This window comes from Pristiophorus japonicus, chromosome 1 (genome assembly GCF_044704955.1).
Source record: "Pristiophorus japonicus isolate sPriJap1 chromosome 1, sPriJap1.hap1, whole genome shotgun sequence".
Taxonomy (NCBI): Eukaryota; Metazoa; Chordata; class Chondrichthyes; family Pristiophoridae; genus Pristiophorus; species Pristiophorus japonicus.
Window position 1 is genome coordinate 119445072 of NC_091977.1, and position 25680 is coordinate 119470751.

The 25680-nt window shown below is 46.7% G+C and overlaps 1 protein-coding gene across 3 annotated transcripts in view; it reads left to right on the forward strand.

Moving 5' to 3' along the window:
- LOC139265594 (protein prune homolog 2-like) overlaps positions 1–25680 on the forward strand; it is an 808581-nt gene that overhangs the window by 556390 nt on the left and 226511 nt on the right. For 2 of the 3 annotated variants that reach the window (XM_070882707.1, XM_070882715.1), the window contains exon 9: positions 5120–5236. In XM_070882707.1, the coding sequence (XP_070738808.1) occupies positions 5120–5236 (117 nt within the window). Of the gene's footprint in view, positions 1–3928; positions 3977–5119; positions 5237–25680 lie in introns of those variants that run through there. The other variant, XM_070882724.1, reaches the window with a different exon arrangement.

A 25680-nucleotide genomic window follows, 5' to 3' on the forward strand; every position in this document is an offset into this window, starting at 1 on the left:
ATGCTCTTTGCATTGAGACTCGACGAGCTCATCGCCCTCCCGGATGGACTTTCTCCATCTTGGGCGGTCTGCGGCCAGGGTCTCCCAGGTGTCAGTGGTGATGTCGCACTTTACCAGGGAGGCTTTGAGGGTGTCCTTATAACGTTTCCGCTGTACTCCTTTGGCTCGTTTACCATGAAGGAGCTCCACATAAGGCATTTGCTTAGGGAGTCTCGTATCTGGCACGCGTACTATGTGGCCTGCCCAGAGAAGCTGATCGAGTGTGGTCAGTGCTTCAATACAGGGGATGTTAGCCTGGTCGAGGACACTGATGTTGGTGCGCCTGTCCTCCCAGGGGAGACATCGTTGGTGATATATCTCCAGCGACTTGAGGTGCCTTCTATACATCGCCCATGCCTCAGATCCATACAGGAGGGCTGGTATTACTTACAGCCCTGTAGACCATGAGTTTTCTGGTAGATTTGAGGATCTGATCTTCAAACACTCTTTTCCTCAGACGGCCGAAGGCTGCGCTGGCGCACTGGAGGCGATGCTGAATCTCCGCATCAATGTCTGCCTTTGTTGATAAGAGGCTCCCGAGATGTGGGAAATGGTCCATGTTGTCCAGGGCCACGCCGTGGATCTTGATGATTGGAGGGCAGTGCTGTGTGGCGGTGACAGGCTGGTGGAGGACCTTTGTCTTACGGATGTTAAACGTAAGGCCCATGCTTTCATAAGCCTCAGTGAATGCATTGACTATATCCTGGAGTTCAGCCTCTGAATGTGCACAGACGCAGGCGTCATCTGCATACTGCAGCTCAACGACAGAGGCTGGGGTGATCTTGGACCTGGCCTGGAGGCGGCGTAGGTTAAACAGTTTCCCACTGGTTCTGTAGTTTAGTTCCACTCCAGCAGGGAGCTTGTTGATTGTGAGGTGGAGCATGGCGGCGAGGAAAATTGAGAAGAGGGCTGGAGCAATGACGCAGCCCTGTTTGACCCCGGTCCAGACGTGGATTGGGTCTGTAATGGATCCGTTGGTAAGGATCACGGCCTGCATGTGAAGCAGGCGAAGGATGTTGACAAACTTTTAGGGGCATCCGAAACGGAGGAGGACGCTCCATAGACCCTCACGGTTGACAGTGCCAAAGGCCTTTGTAAGATTGAAAAAGGCCATTTATAAAGGCTGGCGCTGCTCCCTGCAATTGGCGCACTGCAAAGATCATGTCTGTTGTTCCCCGTAGGGGACAAAATCAGCATTGTGATTTCAGGAGGAACCCCTCGGCCACAGGGAGAAGACGATTGAGGAGAACTCGAGTGGCAACTTTCCCAGTGGCTGATAGCAGGGAGATTCCCCTGTAGTTGCCACATTCGGACTTGTTCCCTTTTTTAAAAATGGTCACAATCACTGCATCTCTCAGATCTCCCGGCATACTCTCCTGCCTCCAGATGAGAGAGATGAGGTCATGTATCTGCGCCAACAGCGCCTCTCCGCCATATTTTAGCGCCTCAGCAGGGATTCCATCCGCACCCGTAGCCTTGTTATTCTTAAGCTGTTTCATGGCTTTCCCTACCTCATGCAACGTTGGAGTTTCACTGAGTTGGTGGCGGGTCGCATGCTGCGGGATGGAGTCGAGAACTCTCGAGTCAAAGGCAGAATTTCGATTGAGGAGATCTTCAAAGTGCTTCCATAAGGCCCTGACAGCCTCGGTGTCCTTGATGAGTGTTTCCCCATTTGGTCAGGAGTGGGGTGGGGCCTTGGGAGTTTGGACGTAGGTGGCCTTGACTGCAGCAAAGAATCCTCGCATATCGTGGCTGGCTGCCAGTTGTTGTATCTCCTGTGCTTTCTCCATCCACCACCTGTTCTTTAGGTCCTGGGTTTTTTGTTGGACCTGAGCCATGAGCCGTCTGTAATGTTGTTTTGCAGCTTCCGAGTTGCGTTGTTGCTTGAGGCTCAGAAATGCTTTGCGCTTGCGATCTATTAGTTCTTCGATCTCCTGATCATTTTCATCAAACCAGTCCTGATTATGGATAATCAAGGGGCTATAGGGAGGAAGGAATGTAATACAATCACTATCACTAAAGAAGTAATACTCAGTAAAATAATGGGACTAAAGACAGACAAGTCCCCTGGACCTGATGGCTTGCATCCTAGGGTCTTAAAAGAAGGAGGATGTAACAAGTAGGGTGGATAAGGGGGAACCAGTGGATGTGGTGTATTTGGATTTCAGAAGGCATTCGATAAGGTGCCACATAAAAGGTTACTGCAGACGATCAAAGTTCATGGGGTTGGGGGTAATATATTAGCATGGATAGTGGATTGGCTAACTAACAGAAAACAGAGAGTCAGGATAAATGGGTCATTTTCTGGTTGGCAAACAGTAACTAGTGGGGTGCCAAAGGGATCGGTGGTGGGGCCTCAAATATTTACAATCTATATTAATAACTTGGATGAAGGGACCGAGTGTAATGTAGCCAAACTTGCTGATGGTACAGAGATGGGTGGGAGAGCAAATTGTGAGGAGGACACAAGAAATCTGCAAAGGGATATAGACAGGCTAAGTGAGTGTGCAGAAATTTGGCAGATGGAGTATAATATGGGAAAATGTGAGGTTATCCACCTTGGCAGAAAAAATAGTAAAGCAAATTATAATTTAAATGGAGAAAAATTGCAGTGTGCTGCAGTACAGAGGGACCTGGGGGTCCTTGTGCATGAAACACAAAAAGTTAGTATGCAGGTACAGCAAGTAATCAGGAAGGCAAATGGAATGGTGGCCTTTATTGCAAGGGGGAATAGAGTATAAGAGCAGAAAGTTTTGCTACAACTGTACAGGGTATTGGTGAGGCCACACCTAGAGTACCTCATACAGTTTTGGTCTGTATTTAAGGAAGAATATACTTGTATTGGAGGCTGCTCAGAGAAGGTTCACTAGGTTGATTCTGGAGATGAGGGGGTTGACGTAGGAGGATAGGTTGAGTAGGTTGGGCCTTGTTATGTATTTATGCTTGGGGTTACCAGACACCGGGGGCGCCACTGTCGGAGGTCATTGGGCTGTACGCGCACATGCGTGGTCACTGGTATATAAGCGCGGGTACCATGTCATGGGGGTTACTTTGGGAGCAAATAAAGTTGGATCAGGTTTACACTTGAGGCAGTTTACAGTAACAAGTCTTGTGCGTCATTACATTCATTAAAGGCCTATACACATTGGAGTTCAGAAGAATGAGAGGTGATCTTATTGAAACATAAGATAATGAGGGGGCTCAATAAGGTGGATGCAGAGAGGATGTTTCCACTCATAGGAGAAACTAGAACTAGGGGGCATGGTCTCAGAATAACGGGCTGCCCATTTAAAACTGAGATGAGGTGGAATTTCTTCTGAGGTTTGTAAATCTATGGAATTCTCTGCCCCAGTGAGCTGTGAAGGCTGGGTCATTGAATATATTTAAGACAGAGATAGACAGATGTTTGAGCGATAATGAAGTAAAGGGTTATGGGAAGTGGGCAGGGAAGTGGAGCTGAGTCCATGATTGGATCAGCCAAGATCATATAAAATGGCGGAGCTGGATAAAATCCAGGCCTTTATGTTGGAGGTATTACTTTGTGCACTTGCCATCTCCTTTAAAATAAACAAATGCATTATGACAGGACAGCACTAATGCCAGAACAATGAGTACACACAAAATTAATTGTCCAGTGCCCTATCCTTTTTTTTTTAGCAGAAACAGATTAAAAGGCTATGATGAATATTATTATAAGAGCTTATGTAACCAATAAAATGTGAAAACAATTACATATGACCACATGTTTCAATAAAAAATGATCACTGAGTTGTGAAGAGATGGTAACTGAAAGCAGGAAACTAATTGCAAAAATTGGATTGCAACCGTAACAAGTTGGTCAATAAGTTACGTAAAACTAGTGAGCATATTTCCTGTGAGTTTTTGAGCAGAAACCCCAGCTAAATAAATAGTTTTCCACTGCTGCCATCAGTAGAATGTAAGTATATATGTTCTGGATGCAATGCCAAAGTATATTAAGGAGCTTGCTTGAGTAAAAGCTGACTATTTAAACACATCTGCTACTGTATAGATTGTATATCTGTATTAATTTCTGTAGAAGGTTAAAGATACCATCACAGAGGAATTGATAATTTGAGAGCTGCTTTTATACAACGCATTCTTTTGGTGAAGGAATAGACAATATTATTTCTTTGGCACAACCTACATCTCCTGTAGAAACATATCGGGAATGGTAGTTTAAAATGTAAAAAAATAAATGAGTTGTGAAATAGGAGGTTTGAACTTTGCTGGGCGTGTAACCTTTCACTTCCCACGTGCAGTTCTATTGCATGAGATACCATACTCAACACAAAGTTAAGCATCACCAATTGTGTTCATAACCCTTGATGATTGTTCACGTTTTGCAAAAACAAATAAAATGTTATAATTCTTTAACTTTTTTTATGCTCAATGCAATTATAAATTGTAAGAAAATTATGTAAAATATCAATTTCAGAAATCAATGGTGTGTTTTCCACATTTTTTAAATGTGCAGTGCATGTAGAAGAGGGGAAATGATTTGTCGAAAAATTGTAGAATTACATTTGCATTTATATCTAATTGTAATCTGAACAAGAACATTCCAGAACAATTTTAGATAAAAACCTAGGTAATTTTAAATCTATTTTTAGTACTGTGTTGTACTCTTGTCTCCTTTGAGACCCTCCTTACAACTTACCTCTTTGACCAAGCTTTTAGCCACCTGTCCCAATATCTCTTTCTTTGGACCTGTCAATTTTTTCTTGTTATGCTCCTGTGAAGCATCTTGGGTGAAATTTTCTATATTATTGCAAGTTGCTATAGCCATATATCAAGGTAACACACGAGCTGCTTCAATGTGATACACTTCCACAGCTATGTAAAATGGCATGAAAAGTTTCCAGCTGATAAAAGATTTTTAATTATTTTTTTCTTTTAGCCCTGCAATTTCAGGTTATCTATTGGACCAGTAATGAAAGTATTTCCTCTCACCTCCATCCTTTTCCTTTCTTGGGTTAATTTACATCAATACTTCACAATTTTATAAACTGTTTTTAAATCACAGTTTATTTATTTTTGTCTGCCTTTCTTATTTTTATAGTTCCTTGAACTTTGTGCAGGAGCAAGCACCTCAAAGCTCCATAGCAATGGCGCAAGATTCCCTTCAGGGACCCCCTGAGGAAGTAAAGAATAACTGGCTATATGAAGAATATAAAAGGTTAGTTTTAGTAAGCATAGATATTTCATTTATACTTCTGTAAAGGAAAATGTATTCTGAATTGTTTTATTATTGTGCAAATGTTGTGAAGGACAATACATGTACACTTAACTTGAGTGTCTCAGGATTTTTAAAATTCCTGTATTTAATGCTTTAAAACTACTGGACCCTGCTGTAGACTCAACAAGTAAATATAGCAAAAACCTGTGTGGAAACATTGATGCCAATGGGATTGAGGGGGAGGTGTTTTGTGTGAAACCTTTTCTTCAGTAACACCATGAATGGAAATAGATGCTGTTGCAGCACTTCAAACTCACGATTTTAGCAAAGAGATAGTTCTACACACACTGTCCTGACACGAAGTGGGTGGCGCATCTGGAATGCATGTTCATGATGGAAGATCGAAGCTCATTCCAAATTATTTCCATAAAACTGATGAGCTATGGGGACAAATCGGACGTCCTGATGTAGCTTGACAGTCAGGGTCTCCTCAAAGTCATCTGGCTAGCATACAAAGCTTAGTCCACTGGTAGGTTCAGGTTGTGGGGGGAGGTACGCTGGAGGGGGAGTGGCAACTGCGGGCCAGCAGTGGCTGCAGTATAACTCTGTTCCTCCTGGCTTTACATTGAGTTAAGTAAAAAGCAAGAGACTTAGCTGTTCTTTGGCAGCTCCCGCGATCCCTTTAAGGGCTGCTGGTTAGATCGCAGTACACCTGTATTGATGTCACAGGCCACTGATGTATTTATTAATTACATTTTGCATAATTATCTACCAATTTGTCTTCAGTTGTTTGTGATTCGTATCAGAATATTTAGTTCAGCTATATTATAGATTGAATACTTAGGTTTATTTAATTAGATTAATGATCTTGTTAACATCACTTGATGTAAATGAATTAACCAGTGTATTAAAAATACTACACAGAGATATTTTAAGAAGTGATAGCACTTGGTTCTTATTCAGATATGCTCATTGAACACATAATCTAGGTGCTAAACACTTCAGTGCTGTGCACTGATCAACCTTCGCCGTCTCCAGGCCAGGTCCAAGACCATTCCAACCTCTGTCGTCGAGCTACAGTACGCGGATGATGCCTGCATCTGTGCACACACAGAGGCTGAACTCCAGGACATAGTCGACGTATTTACCGAGGCGTATGAAAGCATGGGCCTTACGCTAAACATTAGTAAGACAAAGGTCCTACACCAGCCTGTCCTCGCCGCATAGCACTGCCCCCAAAGCATCAAGATCCACGGCGTGGCCCTAGACAACGTGGACCACTTCCCCTATCTCGGGAGCCTCCTATCAACAAAAGCAGGCATTGATGATGAGATCCAACACGGCCTCCAGCGTGCCAATACAGCCTTCGGCCGCCTGAAGGTCAGTTCCTCAAAACTGTCACCAAGCTCATGGTCTACAGGCTGTAGTAATACCCGCCCTCCTGTATGGCTCAGAGACGTGGACCATGTACAGTAGACACCTCAAGTCGCTGGAGAAATACCACCAGCGATGTCTCCGCAAGATCCTGCAAATCCCCTGGGAGGACAGATGCACAAACATTAACTCGTCCAGGCCAACATCCCCAGCATTGAAGCACTGACCACACTTGATCAGCTTCGCTGGGCAGGCCACATAGTTCGCATGCCAGACACGAGACTCCCAAAGCAAGCGCTCTACTCGTAACTCCTTCTCGGCAAACAAGCCAAAGGTGGGCAGCAGAAACATTACAAGGACACCAGCAAAGCTTCCCTGATAAAGTGCAACATCCCCACTGACACCTGGGAGTGCCTGGCCAAAGACCGCCCTAAGTGGAGGAAGTACATCCGGGAGGGCGCTGAGCACCTCGAGTCTCGTCGCCGAGAGCATGCAGAAATCAAGCGCAAGCAGCGGAAAGAGCGTGCGGCAAACCAGTCCCACCCACCCTTTCCCTCAACGACTATCTGTCCCACCTGTGACCGAGACTGTGGTTCTTGTATTATACTGTACAGGCACCTAAGAACTCAAGCTAAGAGTGGAAGCAAGTTTTCCTCAGTTCCGAGGGACTGCCTATGATGATATGAGTAAGAAACACAGCAGCCATTTGCGCACAGCAAGCTCCCACAAACATTAATGACCAGATAATCTGTTTTCTTTAGTGATGTTGATTGAGGGATAAGTATTGGGCTGGACACTGGGGATAACTCCCCTGTTCCTCTTTGAAATGGTGTCATGGGATCTTTCATGTCCACCTAAGAGAACAGACAGAGTCTTGATTTACTGTCTCATCTGAAAATGGCCCCTCTGATAGTGCAGCACTCCCTCAGTACTGCACTCGATTTTTGTGCTCAAGTCTCTGGAGTGAGACTTGAACCCACAAACTTCTGACTCCGAGGCGTGAATGCTAACCTCTGAACTACGGCTAACGTAAATTGTTCCTTTCAAAAGTATATTGGGACAAGAAATTATTCCTAACTTTTAAGAGGCCATTGTCTTCCTGAATTAGTGCAATGATTAGATGATCATTCATATGTCCGTACACATGCCAGTTGAGGAGCCTACAAGGGAACAGGCTATCCTAGATTGGGTATTGTGTAATGAGATGGGGTCCTTTCCGGAAGAGTGACCTTAATATGATTGAAATCTTTATTAAGGTGGAAAGTGAAGTAGTCCAATCTGAAACTAGGGTCCTAAATCTAAACAAAGGAAACTACGAAGGTATGAGGAATGAATTGGCTATGATAGATTGGGAAGATTCATTTAAAGGCATGATGGTGGATAGGCAATGGCTAACATTTAAGGAATGAATGCATGAATGCAACAGTTATACATTCCTTTCTGGCGTAAAAACAAAAAAGGAAAAGTGGCCCAACCATGGCTAACAAAAGAAATTAAGGATAGTATTATATCCAAAGAGGAGTTATACAAAGTTGCCAGAAAAAGTAGTAAGCGTGAAGATTGGGAGCAGTTTAGAATTCAGCAAAAAAGGACCAAGAGATTGATTAAGAGGGGAAAAATAGAGTATGAGAGTAAACTTGCAAGGAACATAAAAACAAATTGCAAAAGTTTTTACAAGTACGTAAAAAGAAAAAGATTAGTGAAGACAAATGTTAGGTCCTTTACAGATAGAAACGGGATAATTTATAATGGGAAACAAGGAAATGGCAGAACAATTAAATAAATACTTTGGTTCTGTCTTCACAGAAGAGGACACAAATAACGTCCCAGAAATGCTAGGGAACCAAGGGTCTAGTGAGCAAGAGGAATTAAAGGAAATGATGATTAGTAAGAAAATAGTGCTGGACAACTAATGGGACTGAAGGCCAATAAATCCCCAGGGCCTAATGATTTACATCCCAAAGTACTAAAAGAGGTAGCCATGGAAATAGTAGATGCATTGGTTCTCATCTTCCAAAATTCTATAGATTATGGAATAGTTCCTGCAGATTGGAGGGTGGCAAATGTAACCCCACTAATTAAAAATGAGGGAGAGAGAAAACAGGGAACTACAGACCGGTTAGCCTAACATCAGTAGTAGGGAAAATGCTCGAGTCTATTATAAAGGATGTGATAACAGCACACTTAGATAATATCAACAGGATTAGACAATGTCAACATGGATGTATGAAAGGAAAATCATGTTTGACAAATCTACTGGAGTGTTTTGAGAATGTAACTGATAGAATAGATAAGGGAGAACCAGTGGATGTGATGTATTTGGATTTTCAGAAGGCCTTTGATAAAGTCCCACATAAGAGGTTAGTGTGCAAAATAAAGCACATAGTATTGGGGTTAATGTACTGACATGTATTGAAAATTGGTTAACTGACAGGAAATAGAGAGTAGGAATAAACAGATATTTTTTGGGGTGGCGGGCAGTGACTAGTAGGGTACCACAGGGATCAGTGCTTGGGCCCCAGCTATTTACTATATATATATATATATATATATAAATGATTTGGATGAGAGAACCAAATGTAATCTTTCCAAGTTTGCTGACGACACAAAACTAGATGGGATTGTGAGTTGTCAGGAGGATGCAAAGACGCTGCAAGGCGATTTAGATAGGTTGAGTGAGTGGGCAAACACATGGCAGATGCAGTATAATGTGGATAAATGTGAAGTTATCCACTTTGGTAGGAAAAACATAAGGACAAAGTATTACTTAAATTGTGATGGCTTGGGAAGTGTTGATGTACAGAGGGACCTGGGTGTCCTTGTACACTAGTCATTGAAACTAAATATGCAAGTGCAGCAAGCAGTCAGGAAGGCAAATGGTATGTTGGCCTTCATTGCAAGAGGATTTGAGTACAGGAGCGAGGATGTCGTACTAGTTATACAGGGCCTTGGTGAGACCGCACCTGGAGTATTGTGTGCAGTTTTGGTCTCCTTACCTAAGAAAGGATATACTTACCATAGAGGGAGTGCAGCGGAGGTTCATCAGACTGGTTCCTGGGATGGCAGGACTGTCGTATGAGGAGAGATTGGGCCGACTAGGCCTGTATTCACTAGAGTTTAGAAGAATGAGAGGGGATCTCATTGAAACGTATAAAATTCTGACTGGGTTGGATAGACACGATGCGGGGAGAATGTTTCCCCTGGCTGGGAAGTCTAGAACAAGGGGTCATAGTCTCAGGATACGGGGTAGGAAATTTAGGACCAAGATGAGAAGAAATTTTTTCACTCAGAGGGTGGTGAACCTGTGGAATTCTCTACCACAGAGGGCTGTGGAGGCCAAGTCACTGAATATATTTAAGAGGGAGATAGGTAGATTTCTCAAAACAAAAGACATGAAGGGATATGAGGAAAAAGCGGGAATATGGTATTGAGATAGAGGATCAGCCATGATCATATTGAATGGCGGTGCAGACTTGAAGGGCCGAATGGCCTACTATGGCTCCTATTTTCTATGGCCACAGGTCTTGGCCCGCGCCGAAAACGGCGCATCTCCGAGCTGGACGCCTGTTCTTCGCGCCTAAAAGTGTGCTAGAAAAAAACTTCGATATTCTCCGGCTCCTCGGAGCTCGATCTCAGCTTGACGCAGCACGCTCTTCACAGCGGGGAGCGGAGCCAAACACTCGTGCCGATTCTGTAAGTAGTGGGGGGCGGGTCCAATTTAAATGAGCCAACGTGGCGCCGGCAACCCTGCGCGTGCACGTTGGAGCGTGCACACACGCGCAGTGTCAAACAAACATTGGCACTCGGCCATTTTTAAAAGGACTCGGCTGTCGTCGAGCCACTGACGCTGCCCCTTAAGCGTGGCCGAATGGTCTCAACCCCCTTGAAAAGCTGCGTGCATCTGGTGTTGATCCTTCGGCTGCCGGCCAGCCACTAACAGAATGAAGGCCTGCCTGCAGCACAGCAGCTCAGCTCGAAGGCTGCTTGCTGCCGCTGTTGGGGCTGCCATCGAGACACTGACGCCACACCCGTGCCTGTCTCCAACATGAAAGGCCTGCCTGAAGCACAGCAGCTCGAAGGCTGCTGCTGTTTCACACAGGTAGGAACATGGTTTATTTCATCTTTTCTTTGCTTATAAATTTTTATTCAGGTTAGATTTATTTGTATAATATTTGTATAAGTATAACTAAGGATTGATTGTAGAATTTAATGACTTCCCTCCCCCCCCCCCACTTCCCCCCCACCTCGTTCCCTACGCCTAATTTGTAACCTACGCCTGAATTTCTAAAGTGTAGACAAGGTTTTTTCGAGCGTACAAAAATCTTCACTTACTCCATTCTAAGTTAGTTTGGAGTAAGTTTTCACTGCCGAAACTTTGAAAACAGGCGTAAGTGGCCGGACACGCCCCCTTTTGAAAAAAAAATTCTGTTCCAAAGTGAAACTGTTCTAACTGACTAGAACTGGAGCAAACTAAATGCCGAGAATTTAAATTTCTAAGATACTCCGTTCTACACCAGTTGCTCCAAAAAATCAGGGGCAACTGAGGCCGAAACTTGGGCCCTATGTTTCTATGTACCGACCCGGTGAGGCCAGAATTTCAGGCCCAATATCACAAATCATACAAATATATTTAAATTTACCACTGGATGCTGTATGAAATTAAAATTCTGCTTACTCCTACAATTCCATAGACCAGAGAATTCTGATAATTTGTACCACCTGACCCCAGAGTGTTTTTGATGAGTTGAAAATAGAGTAATAGTAGGATGGCATTCACATTGAAAGTATAGAATTATGAAAGTAATTCTATACTTTGGAGTTTATTTGTTATCGCTCTGCCTCCTGATGATTGTGGATCCCATATGAAATAAGGTCAAACAGTCTTGATGTAGTTTCAATTAGACTTCCATTCATGCACAAAGCTAACTCTAATTTAGTACAATTTGAACAATCTCTCTCTGAGAATCCTTAAAGATAAATGATATCAGAAATAGAAACATTATAGTAGTGTTCTCGCACATTATCTTCTGAGATTAGGGCTAAGGTATCACAATTTCAGGATATAGTATCAGAGCTCTACCCTGTATATCTTATATACTACATGAACTAAATATGTTTAATGCCACTGAGCGAAAAGGAGGGATTTTGTGGGGTTTTTTTAAATCAGGAGGAGTTAAAAACCGGGTTGGGGCCGAAACTGCCACTTTAACATAGAAACATAGAAACATAGAAAATAGGTGCAGGAGTAGGCCATTCGAGCCTGCACCACCATTTGATAAGATCATGGCTGATCACCCACCCCAGCACCTCCCCCCCACACACCCTCCACACACCCCTGACCCCCACAGCCGCAAGGATCACATCCAACTCCCTCCCGAACACATCCAATGAACTGGCATCAACAACTCTCCGTGGCAGGGAACCCCACAGGCCAACAACTCCCCGAATGAAGAAGTCTCTCCCAATCCCAGCCCCAAACAGCCCACCCCCCATCCCAAGAGTGTGCCCCTCCCCCCGGCTCCAGACCCACCCAACACCGGGAACACACCCCCCGCACCCAACCCGCCCCGTCCCGTCAGAATCCTTCCCAAATGCCGAACACCCCCGGATGTCTAGCCCCCAGCCCCGGCCACCCCGGAGCCACGCCCCCGCTACGCCAACCACACCACATCCACCAACCGCCATCTGCGCAGTCAACCCGTCCACCCCACTCTGAACACTCCCCACACCGAGGCACAGAGACCCCAGGCCCACCCCTCCAACACACTTCGCCCCCCCCCCCATACCTCCGCTGCAATGTGGCCCCTCCTGTCCCCCGCCCTGTGTTTCACCGCCCCCCACCTCCACCACTCTCCCCTCCATCCCCCACCCCTGTCTCCCCTCATCTTCCCTCTGCCTCCCCGCACAGGCTCCCATCTTGGGGGCGGTAACCTTCTGGGGCCGTGAATTTTATCCCCCAGCGTGGAAGTCCTGTTCCCGCCGCAGAATTGGCCTTACCATGCTAGAGTCTATTATAAAGGATGTGATAACAGCACACTTGGATAATATCAACGGGATTAGACAAAGTCAACATGGATGTATGAAATGAAAATCATGTTTGACAAACCTACTGGAGTGCTTTGAGAATGTAACTGATAGAATAGATAAGGGAGAACCAGTGGATGTAATGTATTTGGATTTTCAGAAGGCCTTTGATAAAGTCCCACATAAGAGGTTAGTGTGCAAAATAAGAGCCATGACTGCCTCAAAAAGTCAGCCACGGGTCAGTAAGGACTCACCGTCTAGTTGGCGCGGAGTCACCGACATTTATGAAATCGGCCTCCATTTGTTTTCCAACAGTGATCGTTACCGGGCTGCCCGTGTTGCCGCCCTGTCGGGCACGCGCAGACCCCCCATGACCGGCGGCGGCCCCTTATCCGCCTCGTGCAGGAAATTGACCACCTGGAGCGGTGCGGCTGCCGCTCGGTGCCCCCATCAGCTTTCCCCAGCGGGAAGCTGTGTGTGGCTGGACGGCGCATCCGCCCTAAAAGGGGAGGGCCCTTAAAGGGGAGGGCACTCTGTTGCGGCCGCCATTTTATTTTAATTGTCGGCCGACTCCAAGATCGGCCCAACAATGGCACCCACGGGTTCGGCCGGGCCTCCAACAAGCAGCCCGGCACCCCTTTTGGGTACCGTGCCACTGGCCCAGCCGAAACCCTCCCTGGTGGTCCAGTCGGCCAAACTAAATTAACAGCAGTTCGCAGCGGCCCTCCCCTTTAACTGAAGGGGACGGACTTTGTGACACATCAGCGCGACGCAGCACGTCTGCATCACGCTGACATCATCAGCAACATGTTGACGCCATCAGCGTGGCGCTGATGACTCCGAGTGACGTCTGCTCCATGGGCACTTCTGCCCTGCAGCTGTCCCAAACACCGCCGCGATCGGAAAAAAAATCAAAGTGCTGAATAATGGTCAACTCTCCGTGCCATGGATTGGGGCGGAGAAAAAACCCAACAAAAACGGTTGGTGCGCCACTTTTTATTCGGGGGGCAATTTCGGACCCGACGTATACTTCATAAATTTCATCTTGGTGGTTGATCGGTGCACAAATAGACTTGGGCCGGAATTTTCTGACATCCGTGTGGGTGCGATTGGAGGCGGCTTGGGAAGGAAATATTAAATAACTTGGAGCAGTTTGGTAACCTGGTGTCATCCCACCCCCACGTGCCTTTCCATCAGGTGCATTTGCTAGCGTGCAGCGACCCGCACGGCAGAGGCAGTCGAAGTAAATTAGATGATCATTTGGTACTTGTCAGATCCTTTTTAACCCTGCCTTTCAAATTTACCTGGATGATCAAGGGAATCATGCAGCTCATGAACCACATCTGTGAACCTGAGGTGGAAGTTCAGTGGCCATTGATCCAGCTCATTAGTGCACTGCATGGAAAGCACAATAAATACTCCCATCTGACACTTGGTCACTTTCCTCAGGCAGATGCTGTTGCTGAGCTCATTGTCAGCACAGATTTAGCTTTCTGGAGGTTGTACGTCTTTTCAGCAAAGTCGGGATTCACTGTCACCTCATTGATAGAACCTATCACACCATTGACAGATTGTATCTCTGATCTCTACTTGGCCTGCCATCTATTACATCAGCATGGGTGCCGTTTATACTGTCTCACCTTGGTCTTTAGAATCAGACCACGATGAGCCCTAATACCAGCAGCACCAGACATAACAGCAGGACCAACAACACCACCAATTTCTCCGATGGTCATGAAAGGTGCTATATAAATGCAAGTCTTTCTTTTCAACCACCTGCGAGCTGCACAGGACAGAGGACATTAGCGCAGGGCTGCACCTTGCTAGAGGCGATACCCCCAACACAGAGTATACAGACAGAGGATGAGCTTCCTCAACATGACTTAGCAGTAGTGCCAAAGAAGGCTCAGGCTATTGCGCCAAGTCGACGTAGACATTTGCAGATTGCTGGTGCAAGACCTGCAGCCCAGAGGAGTGGGTGGTCATGCTTTACCAGTGGTTGCCAAAGTCACAAGTGTCCTCAACTGTTTGGCATCAGACCACTTTTAGGGACCTGCAGCAGAAATTTGCAGCATCTCGCAGTCGGCTGTCGACAGATGCATCACCCAAGACACTGATACCCTCTTTGACAAGTCAGCCAATTATATCAACTTTTCCACTGATGAAGCCAGTGTTACTGAGTGGGCGTTCACCTTTGATACTCTGGCTGGCTTCCCAAGAGTGCAGGGCATCATCGACTGCTCACATGTGACTATTAGAGCACTCCATCATCACCCAGGAGTCTTTGTCAACTGCAAGTGCTTTCACATCCTCAATGTGCAGCTGGTCTCCAACCATAGGAAGATTATCAAGCATGTGTGCACCAAATTGCCATTCATCCTTTGCCAGTCCACCTTCCCTCAGCTCTTCACTCCTCCAAACAGACTTTCCGGCTGGCTGTTTGGAGTCCAGGGCTATCGACTGAAGACATGGCTCATGACAGCCTTGAAGAGAGCAAGCACTGAGGCCCAGGAGAGATATAATGAAAGCCACGCCAGAGCAGACAATAAGCATGCTGAAAATGCGCTTCAGATGTCTTGACAGATTTGGAGGAGCCCTTCAGTATGCACCACCCAGGGTCTCCAGAATCGTCGTGGTCTCCTGCGCTCTGCACAACAATACGCAGCAGCGAGGATTGTCGCTGCATGAGGAGCAAGGCACTGAGTGTGCAGTCTCTTTGGAGGAGGAGGAGGAGCAGGAGCAGCATCAACTGGAAAATGAGGAGGAGCAGGAGGGAAACCTTTGGTCCAGATCCCACCAGCTCCCAAGCTCATTGCTGCTTGGGAGACCAGGGATGGCCCCAGCATGGCTAGATTTACAACTTCAAGCGTTACACCCATATGGCTGCCACATGCTGCACCAGGTTTCCACCACTCCACAGCAACACCATAAAGCATCCTGACAATGACCAAGCCATTACTTTCACACTGACCGCTACTGCTGGAGGAAACGTTTTGTCTTGCCGTTCACTACAACTCACTAAGCCACTTCCAAAGTTGCACACAAACTTGGCCTTGACTCTAACATGGTGAAAATAAATATTTTTATTTGTGGCATCACACTGGCGGAAACTTTACACAAACATTTATTAAAACACCAAGGTCCTTGTACATCTACTTGTGTTTCATATTTCACATATGTGTGCTTCTACGAGTTCTCAAGGCAGCCTGCTCAGTTCCCTGCTATGACTGCATAGACATTATTGGCGGATGTCCTCTAGGTTTTGGAGCTTGTGATGGCCCCGCCAAAGTCTGTTCCTCCTGCAACTGTGCAGGGGCAGACTCTGCAATCGCGATCCGAGGAGGCATCTAAGGCTCTGACTAGGGGGGAGCAATGAGGGAAACGTGTGAGTGCTTTGAGAGGCGTGCTCCCACTACCATGTCCCCTCTCATCATTATCCCTCTCATGGGCTACCCGCGCTTCTCTGCTAGCAAGGAGCTGGAGAGTACCTTGCTGCACAGCAGTGGGGCCATGAGGACCCAAGTCTATGTTGACATCCCTCCTAGATGAAAGGTCCATAAAAACATAAAAGATTGGAGCTGGAGTAGGCTATTTGGCCCTTCAAGCCTTCTCTGGCATTCAACAAGATCATGGATGATCTTCTACCTCAACTCCACCTTCCTGCACTATCCCTATGTCCCTTAATTCCTTTAGTTCCCCAAATTTTAGTGAGCTGTCTTGACTAGACTCAACGATTGAGCATCCACATCTCTCTGGGGGTAGAGAATTCCAAGGATTCACAACCCTTTGAGTGAAGAAATTTCTCCTCATCTCAGTCCTACATCGGCTACCCTTTATTCTCAGACTGTAACTCCGTATTCTAGAGGCCCCAGCTAGGGGAAATATTTTCCCAGCATTAACCTCTGCCACACTCACAGCAAGTGTATCCACGCTCTGCGGCACCCTCCCCAGTGCACCCATAATCTCACGCTGTATCTGCATGGATTCCCTGGACATAGCCTCCCAATCAAGGTCCTTATCTGCCTGTCTCTGAGCAGAACTCCTGGGCCGACTTGCCCTCCGGAGAGCTGGCCCCCGAGCTTCCCCTCGCGCTGCACGTTGCTGCAGGCCACTGGTACCAGGAGCATCAGGATCAACAAACCCCATGGTCTCCCCACTCACTGGCACTGTGGACGGGTTCCGCTCTGTGGCCACACACGTCTCCACGTCCTCCACGTCCTCCTCATCCTCCCCTTCGTGTGATGACAGCAGCTGACGGGCAGACTGCGGATCATCTGTAAGCACAAAGCAACACAAGTGTGAGTAGCAGTTGGGGAGGGGACAGGAAGGTAAGAAGGAGGGAGCATCGTTATTTTGGAGCTACATATTGTAAGGCATCTGAGCTCAAGGTTCAGGGCTCTCACAGAAAATGGACATCTCATTCACAAACATCACCGTCATGTGTGGGCTCTGCCTCGCTGGCCGCCACTGCCCTGCCTGGTGCGCCCATGAGGGCGGACACTCGCTCCTTGGTCGCAGAAAGGTGCTGGAGGTCTGGCTCCCTTCCTCCTGTCCGCTCCTACTCTCGCCTGTTGTGGGCGAGATTGGCCTGCAATGATCAAAACAAGTAGTTGTCAGTGGGTCTGTAGCGACTCGTGTGCCACATGTGACTCGCAGCGCTATATAATTACAAGTCTTTCTTTTCTTTCAAATGTCCCGAGGTGTGAATCTTTGCATCTCAGCCTATGTGGCAGCAATCAGTGGATGTGTCAAAGGTGGAATTTGGGGACAAAGAGCTATGAGTAAGTATGAGGCTGAAGGCCTGTGACTGCATATGAAGAGTTAAAAGGTGTTGATGGGTGTCCTGAGGCTGAGTCGGGAGCGAGAAGGTGAGAGATGCTTGGAGGGGTGGGGCATGTGTGGTGAGGGGATAGAGAGGTTTATGGGTGCCTCCAGCAATGAGGAGCATGGCCTGGTACACATAGAGAAGGGGTGGGCAGTGTAAAGCCTTTATATTTTGTAAGGCTCACATGAACACATTACAAGGTTAATATAAAGGATGCTTACCCTGATGACCCTAGTGAGGTTGTTGTGTTTTTTGCAACATTGAGTCGCTGTCCTGGCCACTATGTCGTGGGCAGAGACGTGCTGGGCCACCTCCCTCCACAGCCTCCTGAACACCCTTGGCGATGGCCTTCGTCCCCCTCCAGGTTGTAGCACATTGTTGCACCTCTCCACAGCTCAAGGAAGGCCTCAAGGGCTGTGGCCAAGAAGTGGTGCGCTCTCTGCCTTTCTCCCTGCTCCTCCATTTTCCCACTCTCAAATCAGTGAGGAGGTGGAGCTGCGCATGCGCATGCGCATGCTTGCCTTGCTGTGCCTTTAATGACTTGGAAGAAGAGACCGAGTATAATGTAGCCAAGTTTGCTGACGATACAAAGATGGGAGGAAAGGCAATGTGTGAGGAGGACACAAAAAACCTGTAAAAGGACATAGACAGGCTAAGTGAGTGGGCAAAAATTTGGCAGATGGAATATAATGTTGGAAAGTGTGAGGTTATGCACTTTGGCATAAAAAATCAAAGAGCAAGTTATTATTTAAATGGAGAAAAATTGCAAAGTGCTGCAGTACAGCGGGACCTGGGGATCCTGGTGCATGAAACACAAAAGGTTAGTATGCAGGTCCAGCAAGTGATTAGGAAGGCAAATGGAATCTTGGCATTTATTGCAAAGGTGATGGAGTATAAAAGCAGGGAAGTCTTGCTACATTTATACAGGGTGTTGTGTCGAAGGCCTTTGTAAGGTCAAAGAAGGCCATGTACAAGGGTTGGTATTGTTCCCTGCATTTCTCTTGCAGTTGTTGGGCCTTAAAGATCATGTCTGTTGTGCCCCGTAGTGGACAGAATCTGCACTGTGACTCCAGGAGGAGCTCATCAACCACAGGGAGAAGGCAATTGAGGAGAATTCTAGCGATGACCTTCCCAGTGGCTGATAACAGGGTTCCTCTAGTTGGGACTATGGAGCGTTCTCCTCCGTTTCGGCTCCCCCCAAAAGTTTGTTGCCATCTTCCGCCTGCTCCATGACGACATACAAGCCGTGATCCTGACCAACGGATCCGTTACAGACCCAATCCACATCCGGACCGGTGTCAAGCAGGGCTGGGTCATCGCGCCAACTCTCTTCTTGATCTTCTTCGCTGCAATGCTCTACCTCGCACTCAACAAGCTTCCCAGGCGAATGGAACTAAACTACAGAACCAATGGAAACATTTCAACCTTTGTCGTCTCCAGGCCAGATCCAAGACCGTCACATCCTCTGTCGTCGAGCTAGAGTACGCGGATGATGCTTGCATCTGCGCACATTCAGAGGCTGAACTCCAAGTTACAGTCAACATCTTCACTGAGGCTTATGAAAGCATGGGCCTTACACTAAACACCCGTAAGACAAAGGTCCTCCACCAACCTGACCCCGCCACACAGCACTGCCCCCAGTCATCAAGATCTACGGCATGGCCCTGGAAAACATGGACCATTTTCTCGACGACGAGGTTCAACACCGCCTCCAGTGTGCCAGCGCAGCCTTCGGCCGCCTGAGGAAGAGAGTTTTCGAAGGTCAGGTCCTCAAATCTTGCACCAAACTCATGGTCTACAGGGCTGCAATGATACCCGCCCTCCTGTATGGGTCAGAGACATGGACCGTATACAGTAGACACCTCAAATCGCTGGAGAAATACCACCAGCGATGTCTCCGCAAGACCCTGAAAATCCTCTGGGAGGACAGACACACCAATGTCAGTGTTCTCAATCAGGCCAACATCCCCAGCATTGAAGCACTGACCACACTCAACCAGCTCCGTTGGGTTGGCGACATTGTTCGCATGCCTGACACAAGACTCCCAAAGCAAGCGCTCTACTCGGAACTCCTGCACGACAAGCGAGCCGCAGGTGGGCAGAGGAAACATTTCAAGGACACCTTCAAAGTCTCCTTGATAAAATGCAACATCCCCACAGACATCTGAGTGTCCCTGGCCAGAGACCGCCCTAAGTGGAGGAAGAGCATCCGGGTGGGATCTGAGCACCTTGAGTCTCGTCGCCGAGAGCTTGCAGAAAGCAAGTGCAGGCAGCGAAAGGAGCGTGCGGCAAACCAGACTCCCCACCCACCCTTTCCTTCAACAACTGTCTGTCCCACCTGTGACAGAGACTGTAATTCCCAGCTTGGACTGTTCCATCACCTAAGCACTCACTTTTCGAGTGGAAGCAAGTCTTCCTTGATTTCGAAGGACTGCCTATGATGATGATGACAGGGTATTGGTGAGGCCACACCTAGAATACTGCGTACAGTTTTGGTTTCCATATTTAAGAAAGAATATACTTGCTTTGGAAGAAGTTCAGAGAAGGCTCACTAGGTTGATTCCGGAGATGGCAGACCAGTTGAACAAATACTTTGGTTCTGTCCTCACAAAGGAAGACACAAATCTGGAAGTACTAGGAGACCGAAGGTCTAGTGAGAAGGAGGAACTGAAAGGTTATCCTTATTAGGCAGGGAATTGTGTTAGGGAAATTGATGGGATTGAAGGCTGATAAATCCCCAGAGTCTGATAGTCTACATCCCAGAGTACTTAGGGAAGTGGCCCTAGAAATAGTGAATGCATTGGTGATCATTTTCCAACAGTCTGTCGACTCTGGATCAGTTCCTATGGACTGGAGGGTAGCTAATGTAACACCACTTTTTAAGAAAGGAGGGAGAGAGAAAACGGGTAATTATAGACCGGTGAGCCTGACATCAGTAGTGGGGAAAATGTTGGAATCAATTCTTTAAGATGAAATATCAGCGCATTTGGAAAGCAGTGACAGGATAGGTCCAAGTCAGCATGGATTTATGAAAGGGAAATCATGCTTGACAAATCTTCTGGAATTTTTTGAGGATGTAACTAGTAGAGTGGACAAGGGAGAACCAGTGGATGTGGTGTATTTGGACTTTCAAAAGGCTTTTGACAAGGTTCCACATAAGAGATTGGTGTGTAAAATAAAAGCAAAATTGGGGGTAATGTACTGACGTGGTTGGCAGACAGGAAGCAGAGAGTTGGGATAAACGGGTCCTTTTCAGAATGGCAGGCAGTGACGAGTGGGATGCCGCAGGACTCAGTGCTGGGACCCCAGCTCTTTACAATATACATTAATGATTTGGATGAAGGAATTGAGTGTAATATCTCCAAGTTTGTAGATGACATTAAACTGGGTGGCGGTGTGAGCTGTGAGGAGGACGCTTAGAGGCTGCAGGGTGACTTGGACAGGTTAGGTGAATGGGCAAATGCATGGCAGGTGCAGTATAATGTGGATAACTGTGAGGTTATCCACTTTGGGGGTAAAAACATGAAGGCAGAATATTATCTGAATGGCGGCAGATTAGGAAAAGGGGAGGTGCGATGAGACCTGGGTGTCATGGTACATCAGTCATTGAAAGTTGGCAAGCAGGTACAGCAGGTGGTGAAGAAGGCAAATGGTATGTTGGCCTTCAAAGCTAGGGGATTTGAGTATAGAAGCAGGGAGATCCTACTGTAGTTGTACAGGGCCTTGGTGAGGCCTCACCTGGAACATTGTGTTCAGTTTTGGTCTCCAAATCTGAGGAAGACATTCTTGCTATTGAGGGAGTGCAGCGAAGGTTCACCAGACTGATTCCAGGGATGGCTGGACTGACATATGAGGAGAGACTGGATCGACTGGGCCTTTATTCACTGGAGTTTAGAAGGATGAGAGGGGATATCATAGAATCATGTAAAATTCTGACGTGACTGAACAGGTTAGATGCAGGAAGAATGTTCCCAATGTTGGGGAAGTACAGAACCAGGGGACACAGTCTAAGGATAAGGGGTATGCCATTTAGGACTGAGATGAGGAGAAACTTCTTCACTCAGAGAGTTGTTAGCCTGTGGAATTCCCTACAGCAGAGAGTTGTTGATGCCAGTTCATTGGATATATTCAAGAGGGAGTTAGATATCGCCCTTACGTCTAAAGGGATCAAGGGGTATGGAGAGAAAGCAGGAAAGGGGTACATGATCTTATTGAATGGTGATGCAGGCTCGAAGGGCCGAATGGCCTAGTCCTGCACCTATTTTCTATGTTTCTGCTTCTATGAGGGGGTTGACTTATGAGGAAAGGTTGAGTAGGTTGGGCCTCCACTCATTGGAATTCAGAAGAATGAGAGGTGATCTTATCGAAACGTATAAGATTATGAGGGGGCTTGACAAGGTGGATGCAGAGAGGATGCTTACACTGATAGGGAAGACTAAACCTAGAGGGCATAATCTTAGAATAAGGGACCGCCCATTTAAAACTGAGATGAGGAGAAATTTCTTCTCTCAGAGGGTTACATAGAAACATAGAAACATAGAAAATAGGTGCAGGAGCAGGCCATTCAGCCCTTTTAGCCTGCACCGCCATTCAATGAGTTCATGGCTGAACATGAAACTTCAGTACCCCCTTCCTGCTTTCTCGCCATAACCCTTGATCCCCCGAGTAGTAAGGACTTCATCTAACTCCCTTTTGAATATATTTAGTGAATTGGCCTCAACTACTTTCTGTGGTAGAGAATTCCACAGGTTCACCACTCTCTGGGTGAAGAAGTTTCTCCTCATCTCGGTCCTAAATGGCTTACCCCTTATCCTTAGACTGTGACCTCTGGTTCTGGACTTCCCCAACATTGGGAACATTCTTCCTGCATCTAACCTGTCTAAACCCGTCAGAATTTTAAATGTTTCTATGAGGTCCCCTCTCATTCTTCTGAACTCCAGTGAATACAAGCCCAGTTGATCCAGTCTTTCTTGATAGGTCAGTCCCGCCATCCCGGGAATCAGTCTGGTGAATCTTCGCTGCACTCCCTCAATAGCAAGAATGTCCTTCCTCAAGTTAGGAGACCAAAACTGTACACAATACTCCAGGTGTGGCCTCACCAAGGCCCTGTACAACTGTAGCAACACCTCCCTGCCCCTGTACTCAAATCCCCTTGCTATGAAGGCCAACATGCCATTTGCTTTCTTAACCGCCTGCTGTACCTGCATGCTAACCTTCAATGACTGATGTACCATGACACCCAGGTCTCGTTGCACCTTCCCTTTTCCTAATCTGTCACCATTCAGATAATAGTCTGTCTCTCTGTTTTTACCACCAAAGTGGATAACCTCACATTTATCCACGTTATACTTCATCTGCCATGCATTTGCCCACTCACCTAACCTATCCAAGTCACTCTGCAGCCTAATAGCATCCTCCTCGCAGCTCACACTGCCACCCAACTTAGTGTCATCCGCAAATCTGGAGATACTGCATTTAATCCCCTCGTCTAAATCATTAATGTACAATGTAAACAGCTGGGGCCCCAGCACAGAACCTTGCGGCACCCCACTAGTCACTGCCTGCCATTCTGAAAAGTACCCGTTTACTCCTACTCTTTGCTTCCTGTCTGACAACCAGTTCTCAATCCACGTCAGCACACTACCCCCAATCCCATGTGCTTTAACTTTGCACATTAATCTCCTGTGTGGGACCTTGTCGAAAGCCTTCTGAAAGTCCAAATATACCACATCAACTGGTACTCCTTTGTCCACTTTATTGGAAACATCCTCAAAAAATTCCAGAAGATTTGTCAAGCATGATCTCCCTTTCACAAATCCATGCTGACTTGGACCTATCATGTCACCATTTTCCAGATGCACTGCTATGACATCCTTAATAATTGATTCCATCATTTTACCCACTACTGAGGTCAGGCTGACCGGTCTATAATTCCCTGTTTTCTCTCTCCCTCCTTTTTTAAAAAGTGGGGTTACATTGGCTACCCTCCACTCCATAGGAACTGATCCAGAGTCAATGGAATGTTGGAAAATGACTGTCAATGCATCTGCTATTTCCAAGGCCACCTCCTTAAGTACTCTGGGATGCAGTCCATCAGGCCCTGGGGATTTATCGGCCTTCAATCCCATCAATTTCCCCAACACAATTTCCCGACTAATAAAGATTTCCCTCAGTTCCCCCTCCTTACTAGACCCTCTGACCCCTTTTATATCCGGAAGGTTGTTTGTATCCTCCTTAGTGAATACCGAACCAAAGTACTTGTTCAATTGGTCTGCCATTTCTTTGTTCCCCGTTATGACTTCCCCTGATTCTGACTGCAGGGGACCTACGTTTGTCTTTACTAACCTTTTTCTCTTTACATACCTATAGAAACTTTTGCAATCCACCTTAATGTTCCCTGCAAGCTTCTTCTCGTACTCCATTTTCCCTGCCCTAATCAAACCCTTTGTCCTCCTCTGCTGAGTTCTAAATTTCTCCCAGTCCCCAGGTTCGCTGCTATTTCTGGCCAATTTGTATGCCACTTCCTTGGCTTTAATACTATCCCTGATTTCCCTAGATAGCCACGGTTGAGCCACCTTCCCTTTTTTATTTTTACGCCAGACAGGAATGTACAATTGTTGTAATTCATCCATGCGGTCTCTAAATGTCTGCCATTGCCCATCCACAGTCAACCCCCTAAGTATCATTCGCCAATCTATCTTAGCCAATTCACGCCTCATACCTTCAAAGTTACCCTTCTTTAAGTTCTGGACCATGGTCTCTGAATTTACTGTTTCATTCTCCATCCTAATGCAGAATTCCACCATATTATGGTCACTCTTCCCCAAGGGGCCTCGCACAATGAGATTGCTAATTAATCCTCTCTCATTACACAACACCCAGTCTAAGATGGCCTCCCCCCTAGTTGGTTCCTCAACATATTGGTCTAGAAAACCATCCCTTATGCACTCCAGGAAATCCTCCTCCACCTTATTGCTTCCAGCTTGGTTAACCCAATCTATGTGCATATTAAAGTCACCCATTATAACTGCTACAACTTTATTGCATGCACCCCTAACTTCCTGTTTGATGCCCTCCCCAACATCCCTATTACTGTTTGGAGGTCTGTACACAACTCCTACTAACGTTTTTTGCCCTTTGGTGTTCTGCAGCTCTACCCATATAGATTCCACATCATCCAAGCTAGGGTTGTGGATCTGTGGAATTTGCTGCTTCACAGAGTTGTCATTGAATAAATTCAAGACAGCGATCGACAGTTTCTTAACCGATAAGGGGTTAGGGGGAGCGGGTAGGGGATTGGAGCTGAATCCATGATCGGATCAGCCATGTTCATATTAAATGGCAGAGCAGGCTCGAGGGGCCGTATGACCTACTCCTGCTCCTATTTCTTATGTTCTTAAGACTCGGCTTTTCCTGGGATCTGAATCGGAGTTCGAAGTATGTGCAATAGTTCGGACAAATTTAGCGCCGGCATTTTCGGTAGCGCCCCTGCCCAGGTCAGGTGTGTAATGGCTGATTTAGCACTTCGTCCAATTCCGACAAATTTGTCGATGGGAGACGCAAACATTTTCAAGGCGCTAAAATTACCGCTTCGCCAGGATTAACGCTCCAACAGAGGCGCGACCGAATTTCAACCCCTATGTTTTTACTCATACCGATTTCTTTAAGTTCCTCATTCTCATTGGACCCTTGGTTCCCCATTATTTCCGGAATGTTTTTTGTGTCTTCTACCATGAAGGCAGCCACAAAGGGGGAGAAATTGGGTGCTTTGCATATTCGGCAGGGAGTTTTGCTGCGCCGCTACGGCGTTGTGTCTCGATCTTCTTCGCCTGGAGATCGTGATGTCATTGCCCCGGTAGCGTCCCGGACCCAAAATTGTGTTCTGCCCCCTGCAGCAGCTCCATCAAAAACACTGCAGGAGGCATGCATTGGGCAGCCGGCTGCTTCGGGGGCGTGATGATGATTTAAGGCGAGGTGGCCAAGTAAAAAAAAAAACTGAGTTTTCTTGGTCCAGATTTTGCTCGGCATGCTGCCTGCGATCGATCAGCGCAGCACTCTGCTTGAGTGCCAGGCTGATCGCCCGGGATCATAGCTGCCTTGGTGGTCTAGGTAGGTATTTTTTTATATTGCAGAGCCTGCAGCGATGGCCCTTCCCTTTAAGTATGCAGCGCTGCTGAAGTCTCCTGCTGCCAATTGCGCTCCACTTCGTTCTTGGAGCACA